At 40.1% G+C, this 17,917-nt stretch overlaps 1 protein-coding gene across 5 annotated transcripts in view; it reads left to right on the top strand.

Moving 5' to 3' along the window:
- Nucleotides 1-14,862, top strand: part of PDE8B (phosphodiesterase 8B) — a 72,425-nt gene extending 57,563 nt beyond the window's left edge. For 3 of the 5 annotated variants that reach the window (XM_027634366.1, XM_027634364.1, XM_027634369.1), the window contains exons 12-22: nt 2,612-2,689; nt 3,586-3,665; nt 4,877-5,041; nt 5,829-5,874; nt 6,293-6,428; nt 7,610-7,808; nt 8,718-8,935; nt 9,874-10,009; nt 12,012-12,179; nt 13,765-13,894; nt 14,424-14,862. In XM_027634366.1, the coding sequence (XP_027490167.1) occupies nt 2,612-2,689; nt 3,586-3,665; nt 4,877-5,041; nt 5,829-5,874; nt 6,293-6,428; nt 7,610-7,808; nt 8,718-8,935; nt 9,874-10,009; nt 12,012-12,179; nt 13,765-13,894; nt 14,424-14,539 (1,472 nt within the window). In that variant the 3' untranslated portion in view covers nt 14,540-14,862. The remainder of the gene's footprint in view (nt 1-2,611; nt 2,690-3,585; nt 3,666-4,876; nt 5,042-5,828; nt 5,875-6,292; nt 6,429-7,609; nt 7,809-8,717; nt 8,936-9,873; nt 10,010-12,011; nt 12,180-13,764; nt 13,895-14,423) is intronic. The other 2 variants (XM_027634367.1, XM_027634365.1) reach the window with 1 other exon arrangement.
- The last annotated feature ends 3,055 nt before the right edge of the window (nt 14,863-17,917 follow it).

Genomic DNA, 17,917 nt, shown 5'->3' with positions numbered 1-17,917 from the left:
TGGTGTGCCTTGGCACCCCTTTGTGTTTGAAATGTGGAATGTGCTGATTTGTGCCAGCACACCTGCCCTAGTGTTTCCAAGTTTAGGACCTGTCAGCAGGCCACTGGTTTGGCCCCAGCACAGGGCGAAGACAGTTGTCTGAGGTGTCCAGGCCTGAGCTAGTCAGTTCGTCAGTGGTGAGTTGTTGCAGGATGTCTGCAAAACCCTTGCCCTGTGTCTCAGGTGGGTTTACTTACTTGCAGACAGCACTTTCCAGCTCTCATGGACTTCTGCAGACAGCTTTTGACTAAAAGTGTGGAGCATAAGGGGATAGATAATCCCTTCTTCCAGTGCTGTGTAGTGTTTGGAATAACACTTTTGCCTGACGGAGGAGGCACCAAAGGCCAATTTTAAGCTTGTGACTCCAGTAATCTCAGCCAGACGCAGCACTGACGTCTTACTATGAGTGAACAGGTTCTCATGCACTATTACCTTCTGGCACTTGAGGCTGTTCCTGCTTTGAAAGATGGACAACGTTGCTGTGCAATGTCAGGCAGCTTCTGATTTTCACATGGGAAGAGGATATAACATACCACAAATGTTAAACAATGACTGTTTAACATCTCCTGCTTTTTCAAGTAGCCCAGGATGCATACAAACAACAGAGAGCTCTGTGATGCCAAACAGCAGTGAGCAGGGGGAAGAAGAGACAATATATAATTGGCTGCTCTCATTCCCGTTGCTGCCATTAGAACTGATCCACAGTATTTTAAACTGCTTACTCCCATGTCCCTGTAATAAAAGCAGATTTTCTTCTTACTGTTTCTTTCCTGCAAACAAGAGGGTGAGAAAGCCTATGAATTAAGCCAAAGGACAACTGTTACTGGTTAAAACATTTTGCTAGCTTACTAATATTTTAGGTTTGCTCATTTTTGTGACAGATTTACACAAGACCTGGAAGCCCCATCCTATTGATGCCATGTTGATGACTAAGGTGCAGTGAACACAGACAAACTTAGAGCATGTGACGTAGGTTATCCTTCCCTGAGGTCCATGGCTGTGCTCCAAGAATAAATTTCCAGAACTTATCCATGGGCATATACCAGTATGTGATGAGCATAGAAAAGTAATCCATGAGTATTGTGCTGTTTGTGATGGTGTGATTTGTACCAAATCTGGATGATGAGATATTCTGCTCACTAGGTGAAGAAAAATTTTTTATTTAGGCATTGAAATATTTACAGATGAAATTGTAGAATGGTAGAGAGTAGCTTTTAGGTGCAAAATTTCTGACTTGCTAGATGGCATTTAACACAAGGAGAGTTGTCAGCTATAGCCACTCACAGCTATGTTTATGTGTAAATCCTTGCTCCCACTCTAGTGCCTTATGATAAACTAATCCAAATGTTAATGCAGGAATGGGGTTTCTAAGAGGAGTACTATGAAATAAACAAATAAAATGATTTAACATGCATTAGTTATGCCCTGCTCTTAGATGTCAACAGAGGAAAATGCTTTCAGTTTCTCCAGTTTGGACTACAGCAAAATAAGAAGACCTAAGCTATCTTATAAATCTGTAGTAGAAAAAAGAGAATTAAGACAGAAACTGTATTTCAGTTATTTTTAAGATGGGCAGACTTTTAATTCTGGAGAATCATATATTAACATTTTATTTTGCTAAAGACAGGCTGCCTACATCCTGTCTTGTGACATGGTCTTTATGTTAAGAATATCAATGTCATGATATTTCTGATTCTTCAGATGGTTTTATCTGCTTTTAAAAGCTTACTCTGGTCTCTGACCCTTGAGTGGCATTTCAGACAGTCTTGCAAAGAGGTGAATAGATGCATGGTTGTTGTTTTTCAACAGAAGGGAGAACTGAAGAGTGTAATGTTTTGGAGGAAAATTAAATTTTACATTTTTTTTTGGGGGGGGGGGGTCTTTCCTGGTATTTCATCCAGCTTTTGAATTTGGCTGGATGTGATAACTTCTCTTGCTTTAGCAAACAGTTTCAAGAATAACAGCTTTTTGCATGGTTAATTTTCACAGCAACCAAACTGCTTGTTAATAATCATTCTCAGCATGCTAGATTTTTCTTTAACACAGCGTACAAAAAATTACTGCAAATAAAAGCAAAAGCTGTCTGAGTCTGAATTATGCTTCGGCTCGAAGAGTGTAGACTGAGATGGGACTTTCCTCACTTGGCTAAAGTTTTAGGCTGTTAAACTCAGTCTTGTTCAGTGGCTGATGGGAAGCAAAACGGCCTTGCAGGAGGGGTTCAACGCACCTGCCTGAGACATCTCTCCTGAAGCAGGTTCTCTGATAACCACCTTACACATCAACAGCCTGCAAGACTGCTGCTTTTAGGCAGCTAAACTTAGGTGAAGCAAGTCTCCTGTTCCATAAGGCATCTTGACTTCCTTGTGAAACACCTTTCCAGGTGACTTCAGACATGTTGCTTTACATTGATAGACACTGAGTTCCTTGTTCTGATGTGCAGAGATTACAGTATTTCCCCTGCTTATGTTGTATTGTTAAGATCATTTAATTAAATATTCATAACTTTAGATGGAAGAAGCTTTGTAGATGTTTTACTTGATGCATTTTTAAAGCTTTTGTTTTGTATTTACAGAATCCAATTCCTACAAATGCAAGAACAGAAGGAAAGACTCAGTTGATGTTAAGTCAATAACATCTCAAAGTAGTGATGGTAAGAAAGTAAACAGTCAAGAATTATTATATATTGATACATAATATTATAAATATATATATATTTACAAATAAAGAAAGAACAGACTTGGCCTAGGCAATAAAACTGCAGAAGATGAACCAGATTCATAGCTGATTAAAGAGAAATTACTCCATCCTTTTATAACTGCTGCAAAATTTCTTTCTTCTAATTTACAAAACAGTGCCCCAGCCACGAGTACCAGCATCACTATATGATGCATGGCAGTGCAGAGTGCCTTCATAGAGAGGAGTAGCTGTGCCAAGGGATAGGAGAAGCCTTCTAAAAGTGTGTGATGAAGTGTTAGTGCCACCTCCCTCAGAAAGCTTCAGCCTGTGCTCCTGAACCAGTATTTTTGGTTTATTAGTGTTGAACATGAAGGGATTTATTGCTGCTGGTTACTTGAGAGCAGTACTTCTACTCCTGATCCCATTTGTGACTGGTTGCTGGGGCTGGGACAGTGGTAGCAGAGATTATCTTCTGCCCCTCTATGTAATGAGGGAAGGACAGCTTATGGGAAGCAGGAATGGGTTTCATGAGACCAGTTGTATCACCAAGATTAGGGACTTACACTCACAGGAGGAGCCATGTCTGACAGAGACCCACTGCAATCAAAGAGCAACTGGCAGGTACTGGGCATGAAGCATAATAGGTACAGCTTCATTCCTATGTGAAGGACATATGGAAAATCTGATAGTAAAAGTAAGGAGTGCTGCCAAGGAGGTCAACAAAAGAGCAAGAAATGAAACAGTAAAGTAAGAACCTGCAGGAGAAAATACAGAAGTGGAACATGAGGCTGGATTCTGTTGTGCTGTTCCCCAGCCTTCTGCTCTTTAAATGCTGTCATCTGATTTATAGTCTGTGGCTCTCTTGAACAGCAGCTCCAAGTTTACAGACCCGACGGTACTCTTCAATGGCAAGGATTCACTCAATGACCATAGAAGCTCCTATCACAAAGGTGAGTCCTGAGCACTGACTTTTCCACAATCTCAAGAGTCTGGAGTTGCTCTCATAGGGAAGTATGTAGTTGGTGAACAGACAAACAGAGGTTTCCTGCACTTTGTATTTAACAGTATAATATAAATAACTTTTTTTTATCCATACTACTTTCTACATCTCATCATTGCATTCCAAATCCTAGTCATAAGAAAGAATATGAAAAAGGGGGAAAGCGTGCCCTTGTTGGATGCACTGCTGCTAGCAGGAAGGGGACACTGTTCTGTTGGGCTGTGTATGTGTAGGAGGATGTGCTTCCAGTCTCCCCTTTGCTCTTGCTCTTGATATTTATAAGATAGCACGCAGAGGAGGGAGCACCTGCACCATGTTCTGTCTCCCCCACTTTCCTGCAGTCTTTTGTTCACTGTGTTACACAAAACTCTGTTGCAAACCAGCTGCACAGTCACTTGTAACACACACCAGGTATCTCCCACCCTCATTTTTAACTCTCTTCCCATCTGTTCTTGCTCTCATCAAGCACTTACTTTCCAGTACTACTGTGACTGTAAGAACTTTTCCTTATCCTCAGTCATACCTGCAGGGAGGCCTGTAGTGCCCTTGCAACAGCCCCTGATTGCTGGAGAAGACAGCACCGGGGCTTTCTTCCGCTCAGTCCTGGCAGAGCCAAGGAGCAGCCCTTGCTGCTGCTGTGTCATTGCTGCATTCCCAGATTGTGGCTGAGGCACAGGTGGGGTTCAAACAGCCAACCTCTTCTTCTACAGCCAAGCTCTTTCTGCTCTCTGCCATTTATTTTTCATGGAGAAAACTAAGGCTTTACATCCTATGTCAGGATATCTGAGTCACATCCAGGAATTTACTTGTTTGTTTGGGTTTTCCTCTAGGGATTGAATGATTGCTTCAGAGCAGAACTGGATACGCTGAAGGACTGGGACATTGCTAGTTTTTGGTCCACCCACTTGCAACTATTTCAGATATTTCACACCCTTCTGCTTTCACTTCCCAGGAGTCTGACAGTTAAAAATAGTAGATGGATACCAGGAAATCTGAGCACAAATTTACATTTTCAGAGTTGTACTTCAAGGGTTGGGAGAATTTGCACTCCATTTGCTAAATGAGAATTAGCATAATCAAGTCAAGAATAAAGAGTTTGTAATAAGAAAAGAAAAAAGTGCCATTCACTTTTCTTTGCCTGCCTCCTTAATCTGCTTTCAGGTTATTAACATAATTAATGCTGCCCAGGAAAACAGCCCCATCACAGTAGCAGAGGCCTTGGACAGAGTTCTGGAAATCCTGCGGACAACAGAGCTTTACTCCCCTCAGCTAGGTACCAAAGATGAAGACCCTCACACAAGTGATCTTGTTGGAGGTCTGATGACTGTGAGTAAAATTAGTAAAGATGAAGTTACTACTGTAAGTGTCCTATACCACCCTTCAGTGCTCTGCTGTGCAAAAATGTCTCAAGCAATGGGAAGGGGATTCATCACCATTTCACTTTAGGATTTTGACCTCTTTATCAGCACTAAGATGTAGTAAGATATGGCCACATCTCAGTCCATTGGGTGCATTCATCCTCATATATAAGTGAACACGGTTGCCACTATAAATTGTATCATCCAGTCTGATTTGTCTCAGGAGACACTGAAGGAGATACCTTTTAGAAACTCTAGAAGCTTAGATGGGATTAGAGGGATCGCTCTACAACTGGTCCAGTGTAGGAGTGAGGTTGCTTTAATCAGGTTTTCACTTTGGTCCTGTAACAGCAGCAAGAGATAGACTGTCTATATTTCATCAAGGATTTACTCATTTTTTAATGTACACTGAGCTAATTCCTGCCAAAATAATATAAAGAAAATGAAAAATAAATTATAGTGGCTAATTTGAATGATGAAATCCTGCAGGTGGCAAAGAAAGGGTCAAAGAGGGCAATATACTGTATAGTTAATAATATCCTTTCTGGAGATCTCATACCAGTCTTCTTGGGATCCTTTCATGTCTGTTTTGAAAAATCTTAAAACAAGGATGGTGCTTATAACGCTACAGTAAGAGCAGTGGTTTTAGTACCCAGGAATAGTAGCTAAAGAGAAAATGCATGTAGTGTTTTTGCAACTAGTGATGCATGGTCACTCTGCCTAAAACTTACAATAAACTTGTTTTTTTTTTCCAGGATGGCTTAAGAAGACTGTCAGGAAATGAGTATGTGTTTTCTAAGAGTAAGCCACCGTTTTAAACTTCCTTTGCATGTGTGACTTCCTTTGTCAACACTGCTGACATAGAGCTTCGGGCTTATTTGCAGTGGCATATATGCCTTTGGAAATGGTTGGCTAAGTGACTGCAGAACAAGTGCTAGATTGCCTCCATTTTGGAGTTGAAGCAGGTTCAAATAATTAAAATAAGGCATTTTGAGATGTTAGCAAAAAAATTGTCAAAGAAATGTTCACTGATCTTTTTGATTAATGTTCAAACGTAATAAACCATTTATATTATAGGCATTTACAGACTTTTTCATGTAAGGAAAAGGTTGTTTTTCTTGAAAAAGAGTTGTTTTCTAAATGGAATTCCGCAGGGGGTTGCAGTAGTGTAGGGGGAATAATCCAGAAATGTGTTGATTCCAAAATTCCATTTCAACAGATGTGAACCTGAGCCACAGTCACCTTCCCGTGCCAAACACCATCAATGATGTTCCACCCTGTATTGCACAGCTCCTAGATAATGAGGAAACCTGGGACTTCAATATTTTTGAGTTGGAGGCTGTTACAAATAAAAGGTACTGGACTCCTTGCCCTAGGTGCCCAGAGAAAGGCTGTTGATGAGCTGTAGCAGAAAGTGCTTTGCTCTGGAAAAACTGAAGCAAGACATAGTAAATCTGTGACAGCTGTTTTGCTTGACTTATGTCCACTCTATCCAGGTGACACTGTTTGGCACAGTCTGATGTTGTTACATGCTAGATGTCCTGCAGATGCCTCTTTTTCCTGCTCATGTAAAAATGGTCATGCTGGAAAAAGCAAGCCTCTTCCCTCCCTCACCTAAATCATCTTATGATTTGGGAAAGTCTGAGGCAACTGTGGCTTTTGATTATAGGGATAAAAAAATGGAATGGAGGATAAACCAGTGATACGATCAAGAGACATCAGTAGTTTTGAGGTCATGCAGACTGCAAAAATAATCACGTCACCCACAGAGAAAAGTGGGTTTCATTCCAAGACACAAAGAATCAGAGACTATTCAGTCTTTTGTACTCTCTTTGCAGAAAATGGCAATTTTAGGAATGTGCCTGGGTTTAATCTGCAGATGCTGGGTTTTGATTATGCCTTTCGCAGCTCAGAGGCTCTGCAGATCATCTTGTATGAGTGAGAAATATGACTGATGGACTCTCTCACAGGCAATGCAGTGTAAATGATAACCCAGAGTGGATCTGGATTTAAGAACCAAAAATATTAGTAGTTTTATATTTACTGTTTCACACATGGACTGCCCATCATTACACACACACACACACATATACACACACAGCAGTTTACATTTGATATTTGACCTTTTTTTGTCTTATGGCTTCTTAGTCTTTGGGATGTCTCCATGTCGTGTTCAAAGACTGCTTTTCCTCCTCAGGAAAAAAATAAATGTACTTTTTTTGACTGACAGATACTAAAAGCCACAAAAGACCTGGGCTTTTAAGATGTTTTTTCTGAAGCCACAGGAATTGTTCAAACTCTAATGGAACTGCAGCATTTCCACAAAACATATTAAAATAATGTCTAAAAGGATGGTAGATACAGTAATTTGTAACCTTGGCCAGGCTTTTGAGAGGCTATAGATGTGCAATTTAAAAATGTTTAACATTACCCACCCTTTTTAAGGTCTTGTTGTTTTCTTCATCAAACATATTGCTTTTAGAACAACACAAGTTCCTATTTTACAACAGTGCTTTTTTCTTCTATTATTTTTCAGGCCATTAGTGTATTTGGGCTTAAAAGTTTTTGCCCGGTTTGGGGTCTCTGAGTTTTTAAACTGCTCAGAAGTAACGCTGCGGGCATGGCTGCAGGTCATTGAAGCCAACTACCATTCTTCCAACTCCTACCACAACTCCACACACGCAGCAGATGTCCTGCATGCTACCGCCTTCTTCCTTGGCAAGGAGAGAGTTAAGGTAGAACCCTCACCTAGGAGTCCTCTGGGCTAGGGTTTCAGTGTGTTTACCATTTTATGTGTGTCATCCAAAAGTCACGTGTTTAAATAATTGTCCTGGCTTCATAAACTCTCTCTGCCCTTGAAGTCTTCCTGTGAAGCCAGCAAGCCCATACAGTTTCTCTAAAGTCTGTTTATACAAATTAATTTTTTTAAGTAGTAATAATGGGGGTGGGGAGGGAACCTGGCTCTTTTCTCTGTCTTGGTTAGTAACGCTCGTAATAAAGTTTTGCAAAAGCTTTGGAGAGGGAAGTGTGAGCTATTCTCCCTGATACCCAATGATAGGACAAGTGGGGATAGTTCAAAGCTGTGCCAGGGCAGGTTCAGATTGGACATTAGGAAGCATTTCTTTACTGAGTGGTCACAGGTTTCATAGAAAGGTGGTTGATGCCCTGATCCTGTCAGTGTTTAAGGGCATTTGGGCAACAACATGCTTTAACTTTTGGTCAGCCTTGAAGTGGTCAGGCAGTTGGGCTAATGATCATTGTAGGTCACTTCCAAATGAAACAGTCTGTCCCACTGTATTCAAAGATAAAAGGTGTGAAGAGGCAGAAACAGTACAGATGCATTCAGGCAAGCACACACTGAGGGAATCTCTAGATTATCTAACCATTAGAGAATTTTATGCCAAGATATTGCTTAGGTGACAGCATAGTAAAAAGCTTCTTTAAAGAAAAGAGTATATGGGTAGGGGTGGGAGTGAGAGTTTTATAGTAGTTAATCTGTGGGCACACTGAGTGGAAAATGATTGCAAGGAGGTAGGATCCTTACACTGAAGCTTATGTTTGCATAATCAAGGGCACCAAGAAATGATCAGAAAATATTTACCGTAATTTTTGTGCCACATCATAATTTTTCTCTCTTCCTGTAGGGAAGTCTGGACCATTTAGATGAGGTAGCTGCATTAATAGCTGCCACCATTCATGATGTAGACCACCCTGGACGGACCAACTCTTTCCTGTGCAATGCAGGCAGTGAATTAGCTGTCCTTTACAATGATACAGCTGTATTAGAGAGTCATCACACAGCACTGGCGTTTCAGCTTACAACTAAAGACGGCAAATGCAACATTTTCAAGAATATTGATAGGTGTGTCTTCTGGCGAAGAGGAGTGCCCATGTGTGGATTGCTTGTTTGGCAGTTTTAGTTTGGGGTAGATTGAGAGCCTACCTTCTAAACAAGAATACACAGTTTAAATACAGATATTAATATTTAACCTCTTCCAGAATCCCATGTAGATATGATTTTTAAAAAAGGCTTTCATTTCCCCCTTCATCACCCCTTCCAACTTGTAATTTTTGGAATCTTATAGAGATGTTCAATAATCTTTTATGGACTACATTAACATCGTCCAGTTGACAACCTCAAGACTGCATTTTGGCCCACGGCCTTTTGGTTGCAGGAGCCTAGAAATTACTTTTCTGCGGTATATTTTTCCACCCCAGCAGCTAGATGCTGCATGCTGTGTCTGCACAAGGTCCTATGCTTCCAAGCACTACTGTATTCACATGGGGCAGAACGGGTAGTGGCAGACCGACACGAAGTTCTGGGAGATCTGGAGGCTCCCTGTGGCATGCTGTAGCCTGGGAATTCCATTGCGTGAGCCTAGCTTTTGCAGGGACAAGGTGAGAGGGAAAGAGATCTGAAAGGGAAACAGCCTGACCCCAAACAGCGTTGTTTTTGAAAAACCTGAGCTTTGAGTTCCAAGCTAGCATACAGTCACATGAATGTCTTGGTGCCATTCCTGGACAACTTGTCTTAGTGTTACAGCATTATGAAACTGAGCTGTAAATTTTTACTAACCTCAGGGGATTGATTGTCATCAGGCAAAAATAACAGAGCTGGAGGAACCCAGAGAGGAACGATCTAGTCCATTCCTCCATCCCTAGACTGTTCCTGTCTCTGAAGGTGCCAACTCACATGGTGAGCCCTTGAGCAGCATTTTGCAGCACTGCCTAGGCAGGTATGAGGAAAGGACAGAGCTCTGTCTGGCAGGCTTGTGAGCAGGAACTCTTTTTCTTTCCTAGAAATCGCTATCGGACATTGCGCCAGGCCATTATCGATATGGTTTTGGCAACAGAGATGACGAAGCACTTTGAGCATGTGAACAAATTTGTGAACAGTATCAACAAGCCTATGGCACCTGAGGAGACCAGCCCACACGTAAGTGCTTGGGGGACTCTACACCATCAGGCATTTCAGTTAGGTTCTTCCAAGACAACTTAAAGTATCATTTTCATTCACCTTGATTAATTTGCATTGTGGTAATGTCCAAAATGACACAATTGGATTTGTGACCTCACACATCAAAGTTTGAAAAAATACTTTCATTTTCTTGTTTTCTATGTCTGGCTCTGTCCTTAGCTCATTTAAGCATTTCATTTATAAGCTTTGTCTTCAAAGCCATTTGTATTCAGAAAATATGCAGGTGGGTGTTGTTTAACATGGAAAATTCTGTACATGAAGCCAGGTTGGCACTTGTGCCTATGGTCCTGTCTCCAAACAGTGGGATTTGCCTGAGCCTAGGGTTGTAACTGAGGAACCTACCTTGATGGTTTTGGGTCTGTGTAATCTGGAGCCTTCAAGGCCTGAAGAATACCTTCCTGAGACCTCTCCACTCCTGACTGTACCAAGAGATGGCCAGGCCTTTATTCCTATCAGTTACACACCCTAATGCTCCAGCCAGGGTATGTTTTATAAGCTGCCTCTGAGTTTCCCATGCCCCTCTTACCTTCTTTTGTTGCCTTTGAAGGCTGAGCATTCAGGGCCTGACAGGGTTCTCCAGAGCAGTGTTACCTGAGGAAAGACTACCTTAGCCCACCTTAGTGAAAATAGTGCTTTGTTGGAAACACTGAAAAAAAAATCAGACAAAATTGAAAGTCAAAGATACTAAAAATAAATAGAAGTCGCTTCTGGTAGTTATCTGTAACTGGACTTTTTGCACTGTAGGGTGTCAAGGGTACAGAAATCAGTCAGGACTGCAAGGGTTTATGACTTTAGAGACAGCATTACGTCAGTTGAACTGAACTACTTCTAGGAACTGCTGAGCTCTACTCTCCCAACAGTTTGAGCTGGAAATCACAAATGCTGCTGAACTTACCTCACAATAAAAGTGCAGCACAGAACCACTTGTACTACAGACTGGTTGTTTTCCCCCAGTATTAAGTTGTTCTTTACTGTTAACAGTGGCTCTTTCTATTTTTGTCTTGAACAGCAGTTAAGGTGCAGGGTTAATTTGGCAGCTCTTTGCTGGGCTATCCATGCTGAAAAAGAATTAACTGCTAAACATAAAGTTAGAAGATTAGTGCCTGAACTGGCAAAAGTCACTACAAAATATCTCTCCATAAACCACAGCGACATTAATTTAGTTGCTGTGGTAGAAAGTACTTATGTTCAGTTTTTGACTCAGGAGTTGAATTTAGCAGTGAAGGGAGAACATAATCACACAAATATTTTGAGAACAGTGTTAATGCCATGATGAGCTGAGGTGTAGGTTTTTTATTACTCCACAAGGAGCATAACATACCTGTGCCCTTCTAAACTATTCAAGACTCAGAATATGATGCCACAGTGGACTTGTAACAACTACCTTGTCACGTCCACCTGCCCTCCAGAGCAGTCAGTAAGCAGTTTGATATTTTACTGTCTATCAAGTAGAGACTTTCTGCAGTCAGTCTGCTGCCCTTGTGTTTTCTTAGTGTTAATCTCATAGATTACCTAAGACTGCACCCTTGCTCATAACTAAAACCAGAGATGATTCCAGGCTCAAATTTAAACACTCAGCACTGAGGATCATTTATGACCTAGCAGTTGGGGGATGCATCTGCTATCATGGTCCTCTTCCAAGAGGACAAGTCTAGGATGCAGAGAAAGTGACTTCCTACCTGATAAAGAGCCTATAGCTCTTTATTTTACAAACTTAGCTATTAATTCTCAGAATCTTCACAACTGTAATATGTACTGGGGTTACAATTAGTTACTTAGCAAGGCTGTAGTTCTCAGACATCACTTTCTTCTCCAAATTCCTGGTGCTCTGCATGACATTAGAAGGCGGTAGACTGGGTGCCTGCTTACTGCCCAAGTGCAGTAGAGCTGATAACAACACCCTCACTCCTGCCAGCAGAGGATGTGGCCCCTGGTCACTGTAATCATCTCTGCTTTACAGAGTGAAGGCAGCGACACTGAATGTACAGCCAATATAAAGAATTTTCCAGACAACCAGACACTGATCAAGCGCATGATGATTAAATGTGCAGATGTAGCAAATCCATGTCGCCCTCTAGAGCTGTGTATTGAATGGGCAGGGAGGATTTCAGAGGAGTATTTCGCACAGGTACGTATACTTTTATGATTTGACCATTATATTATGTAAGAAAATGCACATCAGCTGCTGGTCTGCTGTTCCACAAAGGGTCTGCTTGGTGTGACCAGAGTCCAGACGTGGGGTTTTTTTATTCCCAGCCAGAACTGGCCCATCAGTTTCATGCAGAAGGATTCACGCCAGGCAGTTAGCTAGTTTGCTCACCATGAAGCTCATTGAACAGAATGGTGAAAAGGAAGTTTTACATTTTCAACCTTCTTCATCTGGCCAAAACAAAATGATTTGATTAGTCTTAGTCAATTTAATTGGCTGAAATTCAAGACCATCACCATTCTAGCTTCTAGTCCCAATGAAGAAGCATGAAGATGCATGTCTGATGCAGCCCTCAGCTGAACCACTGGGATGGCCCTTTCTCTTCTAAGGTAGGACGCGAACTATTGTCAGTGTAGGCAGATGAGTAGTAGAGCCACATGGCCAGTGTAAATACTTATGGCATGGGATCTCTCCAGACAGAACTGAAAGCTCAAGTTCACTTCTTCACATTCATTTTTTTCTGACAGAAATGTACCAGCCTCCTGAAAGTGAAATATTCTTTTAGTTCTTTACTTGAACAACTGATAAAAATCTTAAGCTTTTTTTTTGCCACTAATGGTACAAAAATCAGCAGCTATGAGTGGAAAGGCAGAAAAGTGGGCATGCCTACCATACAAATTCAGATCATACATTTGATAGTTATTACCAAAAGAAAATTGTAGCAAGTACTTAGGACATGTCTGAATTTCATTTTAATCACAGTGAATAAATTCTGTTATGTCCTAAGTAAGATCAAGGATCACTTAGGCTGCATCTCCCTAGCAGTCAAGGTGTCATAAGCTAGTTTTAAATTGCCCAGCTTAGGCACTAGCCTACATGCAGCAATGTGAGGTGCTCAGAACTGTTCTGCTGTTCATTCACCTGCTAATTTTGAGGACTGCTCTGCTGCTAATTCCAGCATAGGTGCTCCCCATACAGCTTAAAATGGGACTTCTTTTTGGTTTGTAATTTAGTTCTAAGAAACAGCTGAGGTGACTTGATCCTCCACCATACTAAGTGCAACAAAACCAGCCCTGTTTCAGTTGCGGACACAGAGTTAAAGGGCATACCTTTACTTGCATTCATCTTATAACTTGATACCAGCAGAGAAAGTAGCCTCGGCAACAGCCTCTTCTTACTTAAAAGACAAATGGCAAATGGTTTGAAACAGCCAGTAGAGATGTGGAGAAATGGAGAGACCAGTCCTCTGCTAATGGACTCTGCAACCCCATTTTCCATTTTTTAGCTGGTGTACCCTGATCACCTGATTAGAGCATTCTGTCTTGCTGGAGCTAAGTGCAATCACAGAACTACAAAAATAAGAGTACTTGTGAAAGGGAAGGGATGTTGATTTCAGTCCCTGTTCCAGATGAAATAACACATATGAAACTGAGGCAGTTCACCTCAGGGGTTCTAAGGTTTGTGTCAAATCTCCTACTGCAATTCATCTAATCCCCTGAGCTTTGCTACTCCAGCATGGAAGTCAGGAAAGCTTTAGTGGCTAACTGGAGTTTTGTCTTCTTAGACTGATGAAGAGAAGAGACAGGGTCTGCCTGTTGTAATGCCAGTATTTGACAGAAACACCTGCAGCATCCCCAAGTCTCAGATTTCCTTCATTGATTATTTTATAACAGATATGTTTGATGCGTGGGATGGTAAGTACTTCTGCTTACTTCTTCCTTGCTCTGAAGCAGATATTCCTACAGACTAAAATGACTCATCTCAAACTGGCCTTGAGTCCACTTTTTTGAGGGTCGGTACCTGTATATAAGCAGTACAGCACAGGATACTGTGCAGTGATACTGCTGAAGCCTGTTTCACTGCACAAAACACACGCTTTATAAAGTTGAGCAATTACCAGGCAATCTATGTAGAGGAAGAGTAATGGCTTAAAAATAAGCTTTTTCTCATCTACTTTTTTTTCCTTTAGCAACGTATTTCTTCTGAGCAGCAGAAACTAAGTCCAATGTGGTTGCGTGTTAGCATAATTTAATAAAGTCATCCTGCATTAAGAAAGGGATTTTCTTGAAAGAGAAACACACTAAAAAAATTTTTCCCCTTTTAGTATTAGTTTAAGGAGCTGAAGGAACAAAAGAAGTAGGAGAATGCCAATTTCAGACGACGTTAGGCTGTTCTTCTGCCCATTCTGTATACATAGTACAACTGTTTCTCCTGTTCTTTCAGCATTTGCACATCTGCCTGTTTTGATGCAACACTTGGCTAATAACTATAAACACTGGAAAACACTGGATGATTTAAAGTGCAAGAGTCTGAGGCTTCCATCAGAAAACAACAACTGACACAAAATCAAAAAAAAGACCTCTTGCTCTACCAGTTTCACTGTGAATCACTTACGGACTCTTGGCTACAAAGGGGATGATATTACCTTTCCAGTGAATTAAGACTACATAACAAGAAGGAAATATTTCACACGTAATTTTTAAGCTTCTCTGAACTCTACAGAAAAATGTTTTTCAATGAGGCTATATAATCCACAGATGACTAAGTGCTCTTTGGAAATAATATTTTGTGGCAGCATATGTACTTCTGAAACTAATTTCTAATACTGAATATGCACTTGTTGAATCTTGTAGTTGATACAACTGTATTCACTAACACTTCACACAACTGTTTCTCAGACAGAGGGGCAATGTAGTCACCAGGAGAGTGAGAACAGCCTGACAAATAAGCATAAAAATTTCCCACTTATCTCATATAAATTTGTTCCAATTCTATCAATGTTGTTCAGCTCTCTGAACCATACTTCTAAAAAGAATATGCACAGTAGAACAATAAAACCTCAATAAACTGGATATAGTAAAAAACCCAAAGCTGGCACCTTTTAAATCAACCTTCTTATTATAGAGATTCTCTCTCAGAGCACCACCTGTTCTTTCTTTTCCATATAAAATCTTGGTAGGAGTCAATGTCCCGTAAAACTGATCATATAATGAAGGAAAATAAGCATGTTCTGTATAGCTGGTGCCATCCCCATGGTTCTCTGCCATCTTACAGACATTATCATGCAAGATTTCATCACATTTTACATGAAAACTATTGTGGCACTTGATCACCATCATTTTTTTATAAAGTGGAGTTTGTATGCATGGTCGTTACATTTATTAAACTGACCTAAATTTTATGATATGTTCAATATTGTGCTACTTACTTCTAGGATGAACCTGTTGCTTTTTAAAAAAATTTCCAGGTTATAATTTATAACAGCATTACAATTTCTACTGCTTTATCCTCCTAATAAAATGATGGTTTGTTTTGTGATGTAAAAAGTACTTCAAAGTATGTAAATAAGTTAGAAATCAAACATAGTTTTTCATTAGTTTTAAGATATGAAATTTATGCTAAGGCTTTCAAAGCACAAATGCATATTTTTGTACATCTCATTTTAATCACAGGCAGAACATGAGTTCAAATTTTAGATTATTATTAGATTATTCAGTTAATAAATACGAGCAGAACTGCTGATTTTTAACACTGTGCACTCCAGGCTTCAGGCAAGACTGTCAAAGCTGTGGCTGCAGTTGAAGAAGCAGTCCACTCCCCCTATGCTGTACTAAGAATCAAACTGGATAAAGAAAAAAAAAAAGGCAAACAGCATTGAGACTGCTGTGGTAACATAGTGACAATGCTGTTTACTGCAGGTAGCTTACATAATGTGCCAACCTTTTTTGTATGTTTTGTACCAAGTTCTGAAACAAAAGGAAACATTCATAAAATGTATGTGCAGAGAAATGTATATAAGCTATATTTTTGTTAGAATTGTAACAGATCCTTACTTTTGTCATAGCTAAGGCAGGTTGCTGTGTATTAAAATGCTGCGTTGTGTATACTTGAAGAACTGTGTTTCTGGTGAAGCGTGTTTCCTCATTCTTTCCTATTATCTATGGCAACATTCTTCAATGGATTTTTATTCAGATTAGTTGAACCTCTGTTTTCTAATACTGTAAACTGTTTGCTTTTTCCATTTCTTTATTTAGAACTAGTGCTCTCGGTGGTTGTACCTTAACTATCTGATAACTGAATGCTCACTGCAGCTTGCATTAGAGAAAAGAATTTCCTAAGATTCAAAGCTTAATTTGTTAAATACAGCAACACTGTAAGACCACATCCATGTAAAACATTTCAATTCATAATTTTTGTCACACTTCTGTCACAAGAAAAAAAAATGTGAACAGTGGAAGGAATCTAAAAAATAAAGTTCAACTTGTGAACAAGAACCGAGGCCAAGGTGTTAATGTGGAATCAATACATTTGTTGCAAGATCACGTGTTTCTTCCCACAGTCAGACTAAGTAAAAAAAGAGCAATCTCTGTGGAGATAGGTCCTCTTTAGGAGCAAAATAAATCAGCACAGATTAATTGTCATCTGCCAGTTGTGTCAGATCTCCTAAACTAGTCCAGTGACTAACAGCTGCTTGTTTCATGCTATTGTCAGTGCACAGATGTGTAAAACAGTCACCTCAGAGTTGTAAAAGTATTAAGAGTAGGTCTGATATTTACTTTTATGGTGTGAACATACAGAATTCTGTGTTATCGCAAGGTGGAAAAAAGTTTAAAACTACGTAAGTAAGAAGTAAGAATTCTCATCTGGTCACCATAATTCTGCTCATTGCACCTCCCAGCAGCAAGTGACTAACTCTCATTTAACGGAGGAATGGGACAGTATACTGTTACAATGTTCACTGTTATGCTCGAAGTTCATTTGTAAAACAAAGAACTCAATTTAATACTTTCAACTCAACCATCTTTAAAGGAAGAGATCCTTGGGAGATCTATTGCCAGTGGAGTGTATCTGAGAACAATGGCACTTTTGATAGATATAAATATTTATACATGCATGTAGGACTATTTAAGGATGAATTACATCCCTGTAAATTGCACAGTGAGTTTTGTGACTAGAACTGTTTAGTTAAATAGGTCTGTTTTCCTACCAGGTATTCACTTAAAAGCAGTCACATAAAAAGGAAATAGTTGTTCTCATGGTATAAGAGAGAATAAAAATACGAGCTTTCTTCTCTCTAGCTATAACTGATGATAGCAGTATTCTCTCCAAATAATCTAATTTTTATAAGCTTTCACTTTAAAGGTTTAGTAACAATGTGTAAACACACTTTATAAACAACTGAACAGTTCTCAGTTGAAACAAGGCAAAGAGCCAAAATAAAACTTCATCTCCCCAGCTTGTGCTGGGGAAGCCAAAAATGCAACGAAGACCAGCTGAAACGATGCAGACTTAACATGCCTTTCTCTCCCTAGTTTAATACCATAAAACCAGAAGTATGTTATCCTCAGGTGTAATCCAAATGCTTTTCCTAGGCTGGTCAAAAGAAGAGCCAATGAGCAAGGAACATGCAGTTCAAGTTTTAACACTGATTTAACCTTCCTGAATTGAAAGGCAGCAGTTTAACAATTTCCCCACCTGTTTTGTGGTTTTGAACTAAGTTATTTTGAATTCTCTACTCAAAATAAGGTTACCTATAGGTAATTAGTTAACTAAGGTAGGAAAAAAATACAGCTCAAAATCTTATTGTCCCTCTGCTCTACCTTCTAGAGAGTATGGTCAGACTCAAGAGGCAAAGCTTGGCTTCTGGGTAGTAGGAGGAAGGCAAGTGCCCACTGGAGGAAGGCAAGTCTAAAAGGCTCCTTGGTTTCTTCTAGGAA

The sequence above is a fragment of the Corapipo altera genome, unplaced genomic scaffold (assembly GCF_003945725.1).
Source record: "Corapipo altera isolate COAL_440 unplaced genomic scaffold, ASM394572v1 61411, whole genome shotgun sequence".
Lineage (NCBI taxonomy): Eukaryota > Metazoa > Chordata > Aves > Passeriformes > Pipridae > Corapipo > Corapipo altera.
The sequence above is the reverse complement of the archived record's forward strand: the minus strand, read 5'-3'. Positions and strand labels throughout refer to the sequence as shown.